At 44.9% G+C, this 18,601-nt stretch overlaps 1 protein-coding gene across 24 annotated transcripts in view; it reads right to left on the bottom strand.

Annotated features, from left to right (window-relative positions):
- The window catches only part of DYRK4 (dual specificity tyrosine phosphorylation regulated kinase 4), a 51,993-nt gene that overhangs the window by 19,445 nt on the left and 13,947 nt on the right, over positions 1-18,601 (bottom strand). For 14 of the 24 annotated variants that reach the window (XR_002515497.2, XR_002515498.2, XR_002515495.2 and 11 more), the window contains 4 exons: positions 5,172-5,252; positions 3,784-3,909; positions 2,941-3,079; positions 1,100-1,275 (listed from right to left, as the gene is read on the bottom strand). Coding sequence is in view for 20 of the 24 variants with exons in the window: in XM_021921922.2 (XP_021777614.2) it covers positions 1,100-1,275; positions 2,941-3,079; positions 3,784-3,909; positions 5,172-5,252 (522 nt within the window). In the remaining 4 variants the exon portion in view is untranslated. Of the gene's footprint in view, positions 1-1,099; positions 1,276-2,940; positions 3,080-3,783; positions 3,910-5,171; positions 5,253-12,665; positions 12,945-18,601 lie in introns of those variants that run through there. The other 10 variants (XM_021921910.2, XM_021921909.2, XM_017945589.3 and 7 more) reach the window with 6 other exon arrangements.

Raw genomic sequence — 18,601 nt, 5'->3', positions numbered from 1 at the left:
ACTCCAACCTGGGCAACTCCATCTCAAAAATATATATATATATACTTATTGGAGATTCCTAACCAAGGATCCACTAACCCCCTATAATTTTATGTATGTGCAGGTTGTCTTTTCTGGGATGAGGACCTATAGCTTTTATCAGGCTCCCAAAGGGGTTCTTGACTGAAAATATTGAAAACCCAGGCTCTAGAAGGCACTGTGTGACAGAAATGAAATCCTTGCATCTCAAAGTGTGGTCCAAGGATCAGCAGCAGAGGCACCACCTGGAAGCTCAGGCCCTAGCCCCAGACCGGCTGGATAAGAACTTGCATTTTAACAAGATCCTGCAAGTGGTTTGTGTTCATAGTAATGCTAGACAAACATGGCCCTCAATGCTATTAATAAGATCTGCCTCTTCTATGAGCCATCAGGCTCATCTTGTCTCTTAAATCCAAGTGGTAATGAAATGTTCTGAAGAGGAGATTCCTGACAGCCCACAGTCTAGTGCACTAAGCGTCACACATCCCAACATGCTCAGCCCTGAGAATCACTGCTCAGCTTTCACCTTCCGGCTGGGAAGAGGCACTGCCCTGGGGAAGCCAAGGGCTATAGTCAGAAGAGGAGGAGGAAGAGGAGCTGTTGGGATCAATTTTTTAAAAGCAGAATGAAATTAAGCTCTATGCACCAGGGACTACAGTGACAAAAGCTTTTTTGTCTGTGGGGGAATTGACATCTATTATAAAATAAGAGTCCATGTATGGACTTGTATTGAGGAGACAAAAAAGGAAATGTTGGGGAAACTGCTCCTTATTTCAGTCTGGCCTTTTCCAGTGGGCTATGCAGGGAAGGAGCCTGTGGGAGCTCACCCAGGATGCAAACTGGCTACCCCAAGTACGCTTGGGGGAAAGTCAGTCTTCCATTAGTAGAGTATTTTACATACTAAATTGCATGTTTCCCCATTTTCAAGCATGGTATTTCTTTGGTTTGGCACTACCAGAATACTTCAGGACATCTAGTCTCCAACATATCAGCACCAAATACTACAAAATACCCCTGCTTTTTTCCTTTCTAGACTACCTGTTGTCCCCTGGAGGTTCCCATGGCCCCCACCCCCAATCACCTTCAGATAGGAGCCTTGCTCATCATCAAAACTTGTCTTGCTAAATTTCTCAGGAGCCAGGTCGAGCTTCTTGGCTTCAAGCCCCAGGAACCACAGCTCCGTGTAGCCCAGGATTTCACTTTGCTCATATGGAGACAGCTGATTCTTAAAAAGCTTTAGGGCCTCTGTGAAAAACACTACAATTGTGAGTTAAGTTGAGGTAGCATAGGATTTGCCCAGGATGCAGACGATGGCATCCTTCCAGGTCACGAGCCATCAGCCTGTTTCCCAGCTGGGTGGCTCACTGAGGACCATGCATCTGGCATCTCACAAGATGGAAGTATGACAAAGATAAATGTCAAGGTCTTGCACTTATTTCAACAAATCAAGAAAAGAACACAAGGACAGGGAAAGGGAGAGCTCAGTCCCCATACACCTGGGGGTTAGAAAAGCATGGGTAAAAATGCCAGGAGTAAAATTAGTGTCACCAATAGTATATCGTTTAGGGGGCAAGTTGCCCACGTTAATGTGGAATGAAGCTATCATTAGTTGAGAGGCTTTGAAGACTGTAATGTCTGCAGGGCCAGACAGGTAACATAAAGGCAACATTAAAGGCCCAGGAGGCTTCACGCTCAAATCTGCAGCTGAATCAGGAAGGACCTCAGATTGCAAGGAGAGATTATGAGTTAGGACTTTTCTACACTGGCCAGATCACATCGGTGCTCTGGTGCATGGTCAGGGGTAAAATTCACAGTCATTGATAAACTACAGCATTCTCAGAGAAAAGAAACTAGGATCAGGACGGGGACACCATATTATTTGACAGACTGCTGGAGCGTTGGAGAGGGAACTGCAAGGAAAAAGAAAAGGACTTACAGGGGACAAGACTTCGGTTTTCACATAAGTGAAGGGCAGTCATGTATACGCTGAGCAAGGCATGTTCTTTGCCCAGAGGACAGAGCCAAGGCATAAGATAGCAGGGGGCAGACGGCAGCTCTGTAAAGGCAGAACCAGCTCAGGACTGAAATGACCTCTTCGTGCATAGTTCCCGGAGTTGTTTAAGAACAACAAGCACCACTTTCAGTTTCTAAGTTGTGGAAGAAGAGCTGTAAAGCATCTGATGATGGCACCCATAGTGGATGCTTGGTGGGTTTGGGTTGTCTTCCTTTGCATCCTAATAGGTTATGAGTCTCCGAACCCCGTTAGAAGTCTAGCCACTGGCCAAAAACCCATGTGCAATCTTTCAGGCCTGACCACAAGGCAGTCCACAAAGGCTTCACCTGGGAAGCCTCATGGGTAAAGATGCCTCCCTGCACCACAGCTGGTGCACTGCAGTCTCTGGAGGAAGCTACAGCCAAGGACGGAGACCCCTGGCTGGCCATGCTCTTCTACATATCTGCATTTCTAACCAAGATCCCCTCCGCAGAGGCTCCTCCCCAACACCTCCTTACCAAGAGGAAGGAGCTTCCACACCCTTTGCTCTGCTCTCTGTATTCAGTACCTTTCCACCCCTAGCTCTTCCACTCTCTCAATGCCTTCCGCCTGGCCCCTGGGTCCATAAAATGACAGGAGCCTTCTGTCTGGCTCCTTAAGCAAATGAGACACTTCCTTCTGTCTGCACGGGTACATCCCGCCCGTGCCCAGAGTCACTCCATGGGGGAACATTCAGCCTCCTATTCAGCCTCTTGCTTATACTACCACAGTCAGAGGTTCAACGCTTAACTTCTACTTTCCTTGTGGTTTGCTGCCTTCATTGACGACTCTGACACCTGGCAGCTTAGCTCACTCCAGCGCCGCTGAGCTCTTGACACCCTGACCTTCCATAACCACCTCCAAACCCTGCTACTGCCCCAAAAGCATACCTGCTGCTGTCAGAGGCACCTTGTGCTTCTTTGGTGACTTCTCCCCTGCCTTGGGATCCTGGGTTTTAATGCTAGGGTGCAAAGGTATTTCTGAAGCCTTGAGCTCTGAGGCCGGCATCTGATTGTGAGCTTGATTCTCCTGTCCAGGAAAAGAGGTTTGCAATAAATAACTACTTAAGACTCTCCTGGGGGACATAACCGTTTATTTAACCAAAGACACCCACCTCCAGCCAGGCTATTTACCTACCTCTCCAGGGAGAAAACAGCAATTAAGAGACAGTGGGTTCTCCCTATCTCTCTCCCAAAGGAAGTATCTGTCTGACTCACACTGTTCCTGGGGAGACCCCTGTACCTTACAGTATATGCTGTTGACAACCCCAGCAACATCTCACTGTGGGAAGAGATGGGGACAGTTTTTCACTGCTGCTCTGAAGAAGGGGAGTTCCCAGCTAGACAAAGTGACTTGCCCAGGAGCACGCGAACTTATGTGTGTGTGACACCTCTTTCAGTTGGCACCTTCTTACCTATTATCTCATTTGGTCCCTACACAAAAGAAGTAGGAGGACATGGGAGGAAACTAATATTTTGTATGGTTCCACCTTTCATGCACAGCACTTCATTTTTCCTTTCCTCGATGAATCCTCCTGACAACTCTACAGAGGGACCATTTGGTAGCTAAGAAAAGGTTAAGGACTTATTTGCTCAAGCTTATAGTCATTGTAAAGAATGAGAACAGGACCAGAACCCAACTCTTCAGCAGATACTGTGCTTTTCCCCACCATCCTGGGCCTTTCTAAAACTTTGGACTAAAACCTTCTCAGGGTCCCGTCCGTCTGCACCCACCTGATACAGCAGGGATGACTTCAGCAGGACTTTCTTGCTAATGTGTGGGAAGCTTACCATATTCTTCTTCCCCTTGGCGTCCACAAAGGGGAGTGAAGTAACACTGGAGTTCTGTAGAAGGAGAAACTGCATACATTACAAAAACCTTAGGCAAGAAAACGCCTCCAGGCATCATTTCTTCTAGCCCCCCTTCCCAACCCCCCAACAAAAGATGAGCTGAACCCCAATCCGGACATAAACCTATTGTTAAAGTTCTTGGCAAGAAATGCAGATTCCAGAGCAGCAGAGTCAACAAGCACATGGGCTCTGGGTTTGAGCCCCTGCTCTACCGCTTACTAGCTGTAGACTTTCAACAGCTCACACTGACTCTTCCTCGAAACCTCAATTATTTCATCACTACCATGGGAACAAAAATGGGGCCTACCTCATAAGGCTTTTGTGAGGTAAATGAGTCAATATATAGACTGTAAGTGCTGGCCATTATTATTATTACTCCAATATCGTACCACCCCAACGCAGGGAAGTTCTTCCTGTTATATCACGCAGATCTTGCTCAGTGCAACATAAGCTTCCACTTCCTCTATGACTACATTATTGACTTGACCTACTCACTTGGATCCCTGCCCTCCTCCACTGATTGATTGACTAATTAATCAGGAGAGAGGTCAAAATAGCTAAAATTTGGAAGCAACGTTAAGTGTCCATCAACAGATGGATGAATAAAGAAAATGTGATACTTAAACACAATGCAATACTATTCAGTCATAAAAAAAGAATGAGATCCTGTCATTTGCAACAATATGGATAGAACTAGAGATCATTAGGCTAAGTGAAATAAGCCAGGCACAGAAAGAGAAATATCACATGTTCTCACTTATTTGTGGATCTAAAAATCAAAACAATTGGATTAAGGGAGAAAGAGATTCAAAGGATGGTTATTAGAGGCCGGGAAGGGTAATGGTTGCGGGAGAGGTGGGGATGGTTAATAAGTACAGAAACATAGATTGAATAAGACCTCCTGTTTGATAGCACATCAGGGTGACTATAATCAACGGTAATTTAATTGTATTTTATTGTATGTAACACAAAGGATAAATGCTTGAGGGGACGAATAACCCATTTTCCATGATGTGGTTGTTACACATTGCATATCTCTATCAAAACATCTCATGTGTCCCATCAATATATGCACCTACTAGGTACCCACAAAAATTAAAATAAAAACATTTTTAAAAATCGTGTGGCAATGGTGATGCGGATAGGGTGCTGTCATCATGTTATGATACATGTCATGATGAACTGGCCAAAACTGCCTGTTCGAAGCTACCCTGGCCACCCGCCTCTCCTCATTCTCTCCTAGAGAAAAGGAGCTGAACATCACTCCCTACCTTATGAAAGACTTGGGTCATTCTGGAGTTCTTGGTGTTGGCAGGTGGCTTCTGGACTTGAACTGAAGGTTTACTTCCAACCTGGATCAAGTGGAAGAAAATAGGAACAGTGCTTGGCATGGCCTCATCCCACACTGCATATTGTTGTTTCATTACAGTAAACAAACTATGCTTGAGGCCAGCTCTCCTGACCCCTAAGCTAGGAAGAGCCAAGAGAGGCTCCAATAGGTACTCAATGAATGTATGAGTGGATGATTATCCAAACAAATGACCTTTCCCAAAGTGTTCATCCTGGATGGGCTTGGCCTATGGTTTTCATGCTTTAAAAAAATCAATATGGCCTTTTCTTCCAATAAAACCTTAACTAGAGACCCTGGATATGGTAAGGAGTAACAGCTGAGCTGCTCTTGCTCTTTAGAAAAGAAAATGGCCATTGCCTTGCCTAGAAGTCTTTTCACCCTGAATGTGGCTCTGAAGGTGGCATAGCGGAATCTGCCCAGTGGAACACAGGCACCCAGCCTGTGACCTGATCAGAAGAGACTTCACATCTAGAAAGGGTGAGGAGGAGAAGACCAAACTACTACAGCAGTGTGTCCCAGAGGGTGGCAAGCACACCACAGAGGAAGGGGACGTAATATGTGTAGTACACAGATAAAGAGTTACCTAATGGGTATGGATTTACTGTAATATCCATTTGAAAAACTGTAATGAGCACATTGAACCTGTAACGTTGTGTTTGGTATTATTTAGGATGAGATTAAAATTTAAGTTAAAAAACATAAGGCCAAGCATGGTGTCTCACACCTGTAATCCCAGTGCTTTGAGAGGCTGAGGTGGGACGATCGCTTGAAGCCAAGATTTCCAGGTTATAGTGAGCTATGATCATGCCACTGCACTGCAGCCTGAGCAATAGAGACCTTGTCTCTACAAAAAAAAATAATAAAACAGAGTGTGCGGACTATGTAGGCGTGGCAAAAACTGTGAAGCTGGCACTCAAATGACTGAAGCTTAGCAAACAACAGGCCACAGCTTGAATCGAAGTTCTGGTCTTTGAAGCCAAAACAGGGGTTCTCCTTCTTCCAGACCTCCCCTGCGGAACTGAAGGATGTTTATCCAAAGCTGACACACAGCTGGTAGCAGACCCACTTCTGTAAAAATTTGGCCGCACTGAAATAACAACTGGGTACAACACTTAATATCATCCAGCACAGCTAAGTCCCGCACAGCACAGTAATGACGAGGACTATTTGGGACAGTCAATCTTGACCTCCTGGAATAGGGAGGTAGTCTGAGGGAGAGAGGGTTGCATAGAGCATGAGACATGGTCTCAGACCACGTTAATTCGCTAATGTGCTATATTTAGGATACCCCTATTGAATGGAAAATGATATCTGAGCAAATATTGCAATTGCAAATCTCAGAGTCTCAATTTCTCATCAAGTAGGTATGTGGGGATGAATATTCATTAGCGTCGTCAATAACGGCTGACATTGAGGATGCGGCAGGGGGACTGGACAGATGCGTGAAAGGTACGTGAACAGAATACAACCCAAACTAAATACGGAACAAAGGGCACGAACAGTGAGTACCAACAAAGAAGGAAAAGATCACCGTGAACGCAGTCAGACCAGGAGGACGGTGGTAGAGGTGGTGCTTTTCTGAATGGGTGAGGCTTGGTCTGGGCTTTAACTGAGAGGACGGGTAGGAAGCACACTTGCTCAGTGGAACACCACCACCCAGGCATGCCCCAGGGCTCCTCACTGCTCATGCTGGGTAAGCAGGAACAGGGGGTTGACAGCGGGCCATGGAAAGCACTGAAAGACTAAGACGCTTGGTCTTTATCCTGTGGGCAACAGTGAACCACTGACAACTTGCATAGCTGGGAGTTACGTGTGCAAAGCAGTATTTCAGAAAGACCCCATTAGCAGCAACCCGATAAAATAGTGCTCATGGGTATGGACTCCAAAATCACACTCTTCCCTTTTGATTGCCGGCTCCACTACCCATCAATTGTTTGAACCTGGGCAAGTTATTAGCCTGTCCTCATGTCATGTGGGGATAATACTGGCACCAACCTCAAAACATTGTGAGGATTAAGGGAGTTAATATGTGTAAAGTGCTTTGCATATGCTAAAGTTGTCTCCTTGAGTTCATTTTCTTTACTTGCAAAATGGAGAGAGCCATCTTTTTGCTCATTTCCCAGGACCAAGAAAACCATGAACTCAGAGCTTAGCTGACAGAGCAAAGGGGTGTGTGTGTGTGTGTGTGTGTGTGCGCGCGCACAGCCCAGGAGTTTAGCAGCCCCAGGTGTGTGTGTGTGTGTGTGTGTGTGTGTATGTGTGCGCGCGCAGCCCAGGAGTTCAGCAGCCCCAGGTGTGTGTGTGTGTGTGTGTGTGTGTGTGTGTGTGAGGACTGTGTGCGCTTCTACGTCTCTGCACACTTGTACTCCATTCTCAGATACCCGTGGGACACACGAGATTATGCACTTGCTGATTGTTGGCTGTCTTTCAGCGGCTTCCTGAAGAGGCGCACAATGCCCCATAATAACCCTTAATTCCACCAAGAGATGCCCCGGAGGCAAGAGGAAGCGGTGTGCTCTCCCACAATCATAGTTGCAAGACAGGATTTTTCTTGAAGAAAGTGAAGCTTTCATGACATTGTTATTGCTAAGCCAATAAAACAGGAATCTCCTTAATAGTCCTGAGTTCTGTATCTAAATCTGGAATCTCCTATGTAAAAAAGGTTTTATTCACAGGGGTACAGAGCATAGGAGGTGCTTCCTGTGCAGTCCAAGACTTGAGCACTGGAAAATGGCTGGGTGGGGACAGGCCATTCTTATGTCCTGTCCTCTGGAGGGGACAGGAGATAAGAAGAAAGGGCATCAGAGAAAGCCAATGAGGGTCTTCTCGTGTTTCTAGAGATGGTGTCTTTCTTTGCCCTGTCACCCAAGTTGCAGCCTCAACCTCCCAACCTCAAGCAACCCTCCCACCTCAGCCTCCCAAGTAGCTGGGACTACAACTACATGCCACCAAGCCCAGCTAATTTTTATTTTTACTTTTGGTGAAGACAAGATCTTGCTATTTGCCCAGGCTGGTCTCGAACTCCTGAGCTCAAGCAATCCTCCTGCCTTGGCCTTACAGTGTTGGGATTACAGGCGGGAACCATCATGCCCCCAGCTAAAGCTCTTTTCAGTTCTCCTTTTTGTGACCATCACAGCTCTCAGAAGCCTTCTAAACAGCCAGAACAAAACTGTGAAGTTTCTTTATCTTCCAAACCTTTTGTATGAATGTGTTCTGCTTTTATCAGTAAAAATACCATTGTTTAAAAGCAAAAGATATTATAGCAGATAACTATAAATGGTTCCATGCAATGCAAGGGAGGAGAAGGCAGTGATAAATGCAGCAGCCCTCTCTCCATGAGAACCTGGAGAGAGTGGAACCAGCTCTAGAAGGAGGCATCAAGGAAACTACGCTGGGAGAGTCTCAGTCTATGGAAACAGCAATTGTGGGAATCAAGAGAAGGGACAGGAGATGCTGGGCTCACAAGTAGGCTGAGGCCATTAAGATTCTCTCACACATAGGGCCACATTGGAGCCTTGCGCTTCCCTGGGGTCTCCGGCTGTGCTTGCCATCACTAGGAGATAAACCCATAGGATCTCAACACTGCGTTGGCATGCCACAGGAGGGCCGATGGCAGGTGAGGGCTGCTCCAGTCTCAAGTCCTGACCCAGGGCCCCTCCTCTGTCCTCTTGTGAGTCTGTTTTGTGAGCTAGCTAAGCACTTGGGTTCTCACACTTCGTTTTCTCAGAAGAAAAAAAAAAAAAGCAAATTCCATCCTCAAGTTTCAGCTAGCTCACCCTTCTCCAATAGAAACTGAGTTCAGCTTAAAAGCTGATTCGAAAAGGAAGGGGGAAAGTTGAAACCAGCTTACTCACCCCGCCCCCTACTCTGCACCTGGCATGTGTGCAAAATAACTGCAAAGGTGCCAAACTCTTCCTTCCAGTTACTCAGTCCTGTGATCCTGCTCCTCTTCTTGCCTCAAAGATTCTTCCAGCAACACCTCCCTCCTGCCTCCCCAAGCCAGAAGGATGCACAGAATCACTGAGTTGCGACGGACCTTGGAGATGCATTCATTCTTAACGCATTTACTGAACATGTCTATGTGCATGTGCCTACCGGGCAGTGTGCTAAGCACAGATCACACAGCCCAGGCTCCCTAGCAGGAGAACCCAGAAACCTGTATTTCAAGCTTCCCCAAGTGAGTTCTGGGCTGGCAGATTTGGGGGTCACATTCTAATACAATCCCTAGTAGGAACTGGTCTCTCCTACCTCTGAACTTTTTCTTTCTGTCATTGATGTTTATGTATCCTTTTTAACTTTTTACAAATTCTTCTCATCTTCCCCCAGGAAATTCCACGGCAGCAAACATTAGGCTTTCCATGATGTGCCAGCCCTGGAACTTCAAGACCAGTCCCTCTGGCTAGGTCATCGGGAGGCGGGGGGGTTCCCACAGAACCTACCCTGTGTGTCAGTGTCCACACCATCATTACAAGAACCTGAAGTGAGCTGGGACCAGCTCCAGAGCCAACCGTGGATTTGTTGCCTGTCTCAGGAGGGAGTAGGATTTCACTGAGTGTCATCTTCCCCGACACTGCTTCTTTGTATGATGTCACAGGGAAGTGCCTCAATTGCAAATTCATATTAATGAACACAAGCTGACAACCAACTCACTTTCAAAAGTGAGAGTCAGGGCCGGCCGGGCGCACACTGACGCTTGTAATCCCAGCACTCTGGGAGGCCGAGGCAGGTGGATCACCTGAGGTTGGGAGTTGGAGATCAGCCTGGCCAACGTGGTGAAACCCCATCTCTACTAAAAATACAAAAATTAGTCAGGCGTGGTGGCAGGCGCCTGTAGTCCCAGCAAAGGTGCTGTGATAGAAGTACAGAGCACGGGGTATCGAGTGGGTTACACATATTAATACCAGAGGAAATGGTCACAGAGGCTTCCTGGAGAAAGTGCTGCGATGGCTGAGGCCCAAATGCGGGTGAACGATGGGGACATGGACTGGGTCACATGGCGTTGGAGTGGGTGATGGGAGAACATTCCACGCAGAAACAGAGCAGGAGTGAAAGTGCTGAGATGTAGAACAATGCCGGTTTGAAAATGGCAAGACTTGCAATGGCCGGAGCCAAAAGGCATGGGTAGCAGTTGAGGAATGAGAATTGCTTGAACCTGGGAGGTGGAGGTTGCAGTGAGCTGAGATCGTGCCACTGCACTCCAGCCTCCGCCATGGAGAAAGACTCCGTCTCAAAAAAAAAAAAAAAAAAGTGAGAGTCAGAACGCTTTCTCAAACTTCAGATTGTCACGATTTCTCACTGTGAGTGGCATGATTATGTAAGAATAAAGATACCCCTTCACCATTCTTTGCCCACCACATCCCTAGTTCAAGCACCTATTGCAATGGTCTCCTAAGGAGATTTCCTGCCTCTCCCCAGTCTACCCCATCCTCTACCTTCCTCCTGAGTGGCCTCAGAAATTAAACATGAGCATCTGATCACATTAGTAAGTTGCCTACATCTCCTAGCAACTTCCCAGGGAGCAGAAGTCCTGGCTCACAAAGCGCCCCCGGCCTCACCCCTTGTCATGGCCCCACCCCTGCCTTTTGGCTCCTGCCATTGCAAGTCTTGCCATTTTCCAACACGGCACCGTTCCATATCTCAGCACTTTTGCCCTTGCTCTGCTTCTGCCTGGAATGTTCTCCCATCACCCACCCCACCGCCATGGCACCCAGTCCATGTCCCCATCGTTCACCCGCATTTGGGCCCCAGCCACAGCAGCACTTTCTCCAGGAAGACTCTGTGACCATTTCCTCTGGTATTAATATGTGTAAGCCACTCGATACCCCGTGCTCTGTACTTCTATCATGGCACCTGCAAAGGCTGGTTAGACAAGGTTGTTTTACTGGTTTCTTCTTCTGGTCTATAAGACTCTATTTTATTTTATTTTATTATTTCATTTTATTTTATTTTATTATTTCATTTTATTTTATTTTATTTGAGACGGAGTTTCGCTCTTGTTGCTGGAGTGCAATGGCGCCATCTCGGCTCACTTCAACCTCCACCTCCCAGGTTCAAGTGATTCTCCAGCATCTGCCTCCTGAGTAGCTGGGATTACAGGCACCCGCCACCACTCCTGACTAATTTTGTGTTTTTAGTAGAGATGGGGTTTCTCCATGTTGGTCAGTCTGGTCTCGAACTGCTGACCTCAGGGGAATCTCCCGCCTCAGCCTCCCAAAGTGCTGGGATTACAGGCGCGAGCCACTGTGCCCAGCCAAGACTCTTTAATAAAAGACTTGGGTCTTACCTCAAAGCCTAAGGTGATATCTTGCATTACAGATTGAGCATCCCTAGCCTGAAATGCTCCACTTTTGAGTGCCGACAATGACACCACTCATGTGCACAAACTTTGTTTCATGCACAAAATTACTCAAAATATTGTATAAAGTTGCCTTCAGGCCATGTGCATAAAGTGTATGTGAAACATAGATGAATTCTGTGTTTAGAGTTGGGTCCCATCCCCAAAGTATCTCATTATGTATATGCAAATATTCTTAAATCTGAAAAAGTCTGAAACTCAAAACACTTTTGGTCCCAAGCATTTCGGATGAGAGATACTCAACCCGTAGTAGGCAATTAAATATCTGCTAAAGGAGGAGGAAAAGAAGGTGAGAGGGAAGGAAAGGAGGGAGAGAGAGAGGGAGCAGGAAGTTTGAGGACCTAGCACTTGTCCTGAAAGATCCAAGACGACTCTAGGCTGCCCAGGGAGACAGCTGAGCTTTGAATTCAGTCCTTCCCCCTCCTGGTGGCCAGTCCACCCTTGCCCTGTTCTAGCCTCATTCCTTGCTCCTAGTGGCTTCTGTTCCCACCAGAAAACTGTGCTGCCCTGCTCCCCCGCCCTTCTTTTGGAAGAAAAGTCTCTAATTAGCGAATTCACACCAGAGAATCTTCTCCGCTCATGCCCCCTCTCAAAGGCAACCGCAATTTCCAAGAGAATACCTGGAAAAGGAAGTGCTTTGTTCCAAATAAATGCATTGCTACTCAAAGGAGATGAGAGAAGGTTCATGGTAGGAAAGAAGAACCTGTCTGGCAGAAGCCTGTTCCCATTACAAATCGCACTGACCTGACCGTGTAATCTCCGTGTCAGAGTGGATGAAAGAGGTCCCCTGAAGGGTGGAATTCCCAGTCCCATGTCCCACTTCAGTGTCTTGTCCCTGGGTGCTCTGCCTTCCCCTCTATTCTGCCTTGTCATCACGTCAGGCCCTGACCACCAGCAAGCACAGCCTCTCTCACCTTGGCTATAAAGCTCCGTTTACCCAAGGACGGCAGGGGAGTATATGTCCTGCCCTTTCACGCCAAGACCCAAAGGATAATAGGACTGGTCTCTATTTAGAGCTAATTACAGCGGAACTCCAGAGGCACTGGCTCATCTTATTACCTTGGACCGAATGCTGGATCTCCTCATCTGGACAGTTCAGGGAAGATAGCGACTGGACTCTCTGCAAGCCTCAGGCCACCCAGCCTTTTCAGAAAGTCACACCTCCATCACATCATCCCATCTCAGTCATACTTCACAGGCGATTTTCCTATTTTCTCAGCTGACTCCTCCTTGTCTCTTCCTCTTTCCCATTAAAAAAAAAAAATCCCCAAGTGCCTGGCGGTTTGATGGGCAAATGAAGCTCAACTTCTGTGATATCAGCTCACAGCTTCTCCTTTACAGGCTCTGTCATCCCTTCCCAGAGGCCAGAACTACGGAGTTAAAAATAAATGCATTCACGCCGGGAAGCAGGGGGCGGGCAGGAGAGAGAGAGAAACTCTGGGGATTTTCTGCAGAATGCAACTAGTTAAGACAATCAGGCTCAGCAGAGCATCACAAAGAACTGGGAGGGAAGGAGGGAGGGAGGGAGGTGGCTGGGCTCCTAAGGGTCCCCAACTAAGGGATTCAGCTACCCTGGCTGCTATAGACCTTGAACAAATCACAGCATCTCTCCTGTTGCCATTTGAAGCTTAGAGTTTGCCCTTAAAGCCCCTTTGCTGTGCATAAGGAAGCCCAGGATGCCTAGATAGGGAGGAGCCACCTCCAGATCACACCGACAGCTACAGCTGCACCCCTGAGACTCATTAGGGGGATGAATGTGGCCGGCCTCTTGGGAGGACCAGATTTTCTTCTCACTCATGTAGTAGCCTCCCTGGGGTCCTACCCACCAGCTCTGTCCCTGCCAGAGGTGGAAAGAGGAGGCCCTGCCATCCTTGAGGAAGGGCAAGAGCTTGGAGGTCGAGACAGCTGGAGTCAATTTCTGATGCATTCAGTGCAGGGCCTTGGGGAGATACTTTGTTTTCTGCACTTCTGTTAAATGCACCTTGGTAAATCATGTTGCTGAATGTGACCTTAGGGCATGTGTAGTATAATGCCCTCAATATACAAATGGAGAAAGAGAGGCAAAGGTTATCCAAGTGACTTGTCCAAGATAACACAATTAACAGCAGCAAGCTCGTCTAGAACGTAAGCCCTCTAGCGTCGTTTTACTGTCTCATGCTGCCACCCAGTGATCTCCTCTGACCTCTTTGTGTTCTGCCAGGAAACCGCGTGACAAGGGATTATAAAGTACTTCCCCGCCAAAGGTCTCTAATTAACAATAAGATCATGCTTTTATTCTGATAGTGCCTGAATTCAGTTGACAGTGGAGACATTCAGAAAGCAAGCATTTATTCTATAAATTAGACACTAAATTCCCTATAATATAAAGTGGATTTATGCATCATGTAGGAGGGTTTGAACAGATAATTTCTAAGGCTCTATTTCTATCGATTTAGATAGCATGCCTTTGCATGCTTTTGTATATGTTATTTCTTCTGCCTGAAATGCCCTCCCTCCAGTCCACAAGCAGCCTCCTTGCATAACTCCAGGGGGAATGATTCATTTAGACGAAAATATGAATAAAGAACCCTGTAACTCATGCCATGCGACAGTACCAAAGTGACTGGCATGTCAGTGAAGCATGAGATGGTACACTGGGCATCAGCCAATGGCTTAAGAAAACTTTGTGTAGGCTCCCAGAGAACTGCTTCTACCTGCATCAGAGCACTCCCATGCCTCAGTGTCACTTGGCCATTGTGTGTTTTATTTTTTATTTTTATTTATCATTATTATTATCATGATTATTATTATCATTTTGAGAAGGAATCTTGCTCTGTCGCCAGGCTGGAGTGCAATGGCGCGATCTCGGCTTACTGCAACCTCCGCCTCATGGGTTCAAGTGATTCTCCTGCCTCAGTCTCTTGAGTAGCTGGGACTACAGGGTGCACCCACCACGCTCAGCTAATTTTTGTATTTTTAGTAGAGATGGGGTTTCACCATGTTGGCCAGGATGGTCTCGATCTCTTGACCTCGGGATCCACCCACCTCGGCCTCCCAAAGTGCTGGGATTACAGGCGTGAGCCACTGCGCCCAGCGCATTTGTGGTTTATGCTCCTATTAGATTGTGCATACTCTGAAAGAAGGAGATGTGCATTGTTTATTTTTGTATCCCAGCACCAAAAACAATGCTTGGTTCTCAGTAATCACATATGGGATGATTCACAAAAGTTCATCCGTCAAGGGTCATTAGGCCTCACAGGAATAGAGAAAAGGACACAGACTTCAGGGTCAGACAGATTTTGACTGGCATTCCTCCTCTGCCGCTTGCTGGCTGTGTGGCCTTGGCAAACCATTCATACTCTCTCAGGTTCAGCTGCCTTTTCCACAAAACACGACTAGTAAAAAGTTAAAAGGCGCAAGACAACACGGTGCTGTGGGTGAGAATTCGCAAAAACTACGAACACCAGAATCAGATCCCCCCAATATTTCCAAATACTTGTATTTCCAAATATAATATCCAAATATTGGAATTCTCCAGTACAACTTATAAATTATGCATAACTTGCTTAAAGAAACTAAAGAGCCTAAAAATGTGAGTAAAGGGTAAGACTCCATGCAAATAACACAACAGATTTAAAAATGAACAAATTAGAACTTTCAAAACTAAAAACGATAACAGTTGAAATTAAAAACCAAATGAATGGGCTTAATAACATATTATACACAGCCAAAGAGAGCATGAATGAACTGGAAAAGACAGGTTTGAAGAAATTAAGCAGCAAACAGCACAAAGAGACAAAGAGATAAAAAATCTGGTCAGAGATTATAGACACAGAGGATGAAACAAGGTTTAACATACATTTAGAGTTTCAGAAGAAGAGAAAGAATACGAAAGAGATAATGACAAAATGGCTAGAATAATTTTTCAGAACTGATGAAAGGAAAATTATGAAACTTGTAGAAGGCAATACCTGTATAACCCAGGGTAGGGAATGATTTATTAAGACAAAAAGTGCATACCATAAGTTTACCTGCCTTTAATTAATTACTTCTGTTTATCTAAAAACAACATAAAGAAAGTAAACAGAAAACCCAAGATTATATAAAAGCTGCAGGATAGAAGACATTAATATACAAAAGTCAGTTGCTCTCTTATATACCAGAAATGAACCATTGGAATTTAAAATTAAAAGTGCAATACCATTTACATTAACACTCCCGAGAAATTGAAATACTTAACTATAAGTATGATAAAATATGTATGAGATCCATCTGAGAAAAACTACAAAACTCTGACTGAAGAAATCAAAGAGGATCTATATAAATTGAGATATTTTCCATGTTCATGATAGGAACACTAAATATCATTAAGATATTAGTTCTTCCCAACTTAATCTGTAGATTCAACACAATCCCAATCAGAATCCCAGCAAGTTATTTTATGGACATCAACAAACTGATTCTAAAATTCATATGGAAAAAGAAAAGACCTAGAATAGCCAACACAAAACTGAAGAACACTAAAGTTAGAGGACGGATGGCCCAACCTCAAGACTTACTAATAAAGCTACAGCAATCAAGTCAGTGTGGCACTGAAGAAAGAAAAGACAAATAGTTCAATGGAACAAATAGAGGCCCCATAAATAGACCCACCCAAACATAGTCAACTGATCATTGACAAAGGAGCAAAATCAATTCAATGGAGAAAGGCATCTCTTCCACAAATAGTACTAAGCCCAGCATGGTGGCGCACACCTGTAGTCCCAATTACTCAAGGAGGCTGAGGCCAGAGGATCACTTGAGGTCATGAGTTTGAGACCTGCCTGGGAAAATAGCAAGACCTATCACAAACAAACAAACAAACAAACAAAAACAGTGCTGGCACAATTGGACATCCATGTAAAAAAAATTAATCGAGACACAGACCTTACACCTTCCACAAAGATTAACTCAAAATGGCTCATAGACCTAAAAAGAAATCACGAAACTATAAAACTTCTAGAAGATGACATAGAAGAAAATCTAGGTGACCTTCAGTTCAGTAATGACTTTTAAGCCACAATAAAAAAGCATGATCATGACGGAAAAAAAAATGGGTACACTGGGCTTCATTAAAATTAAAACTTCTTTGCAAAAGACTTTGTTAAGAAAACGAAAAGAGAAACCACAGACTGGTAGAAAATATGTGCAAAACACATATCTGAGAAGGGATTGTGCCTAAGTATACAAAGAACCCTTAAAATTCAACAATAAGAAAGCAATCCAATTAAAAATTAGCAAAATATCTGAATAAACACCAGCTCTCCAAATAAGATATATCGATGTCAAATATGCATATGAAAAGATGCTCAATATTATATTGTTAGGCAATTGCAAATTAAAACAATGAGATGCCACTACACACCTACTAGAATGTCCAAAACCACACTTTGACACACCAAATGCTGGCAAGAAGGTGGCATAACAAGGATTCTTATTCATTGTTGGTGAGAAGGCAGAATGGTACAGCTTGTTTGGAAGGCAGTGTAGCAGTTTCTTATGAAGCTAAATGTAGCCTTAACATACAATCCAGCAATCATGCTCCTTGGTTCACCCAAATGAACTAAAAAATGTGTGTCCACATAAAAACCTGCACATGAATGCTTATAGCAGACTTATTTATAACTGCTAAAAAATTGGAAGCAACCAAATTGTCCTTCAGTCAGTGAATGGATAAACAAACTGGTACACCCACAGTACAGTGCAGTATTACTCACTGATAGTTACACCCGTACAGTGCGGTATTACTCACTGATAGTTACACCCGTACAGTGCGGTGTACTGCTGATGATTACACCGCTGTGGTCGCGCGGTGTGCTCCACTGATGGTTACACCGGCGATGCGGTATTACTCACTGATAGTTACACCCACACAGTGCGGTATTACTCACTGATAGTTACACCCGATACGGTCGCGATTATTACTCCAGTAATTACACCCGGTACAGTCTTGAGGTATTACTCACTGATAGTTACACCCATTACGGTCACGGTATTACAAACGATAAAGGGAAATGGCTATCAAGCCCGCGAAAGACATGGAGGACATTATTGCTAAATGAAAGCCAGTCCCTGAAAGACTTACACTTAAAACCTTCCAAGCGGTGATATTCTGAAATGAAACTAAGGCAACAGTGAAAAGAGTGGTTGCCAGGGGTTTTGTTGTGGGGGGAAGGGATGACTAGATGGACAGTGGGTATTTTTAGGTCAGTGAAACTATCCTGTATCATCCTAGAATAGTAAATAAATGACATTATGCCTTTGTCAAACTCCTACAATGTACAACACAAAGGAGGAACTCTAATGTAAACTATGGGTATCAGCTAATAATAATGTATGAATCTTGGTTCATCAATTGTGCCAACTATACGGAATGTAAAATGTTAATAACAGGAGAAACTGTAAAGAGGAATGGGGTATATGGAAAGTGTACTTCTCTGCTCAATTTTTCTGGGAACCTAAAACTGCTCTTTAAAAACCAAGTAAATAAAAAACAGATAAGCCAACAACTAGGAGAAGGTGTTTGCAGCACATACAACTGAAAAAGGATTAGTAGATAGAATATGTAAAATATTCTACAAATCAATAAAAAAGGACAAACAGCACAAAAGAAAAATATTTAAACAATAAAGGCATGACCAAGGATTTCAAAGAAGAGGAAACACAAATGGTCAATAAATACATAAAAGAGGTTCAATCTCATTAACAATCATCATCAAAATGCACATTAAAATACAATAAATTGGCTGGGCATGGTGGCTCATGCCTGTAATCCTAGCACTTTGGGAGGTCAGGGCGGGTGGATCACAAGGTCAGGAGATCAAGACCATCCTGGCCAACATAATGAAACCCCATCTCTACTAAAATACAAAAAAATGAGCCAGGTGTAGCGGCATGCAACTGTAGTCCCAGCTACTCAAGAGGCTAAGGCAGGAAAATTGCTTGAACCCGGGAGGTGGAGGTTGCAGTGAGCCAAG

Source organism: Papio anubis, chromosome 9 (assembly GCF_008728515.1).
Source record: "Papio anubis isolate 15944 chromosome 9, Panubis1.0, whole genome shotgun sequence".
Taxonomy (NCBI): Eukaryota; Metazoa; Chordata; class Mammalia; order Primates; family Cercopithecidae; genus Papio; species Papio anubis.
Note: the sequence above shows the minus strand (reverse complement) of the source record. Positions and strands in the feature narration are given on the sequence as shown.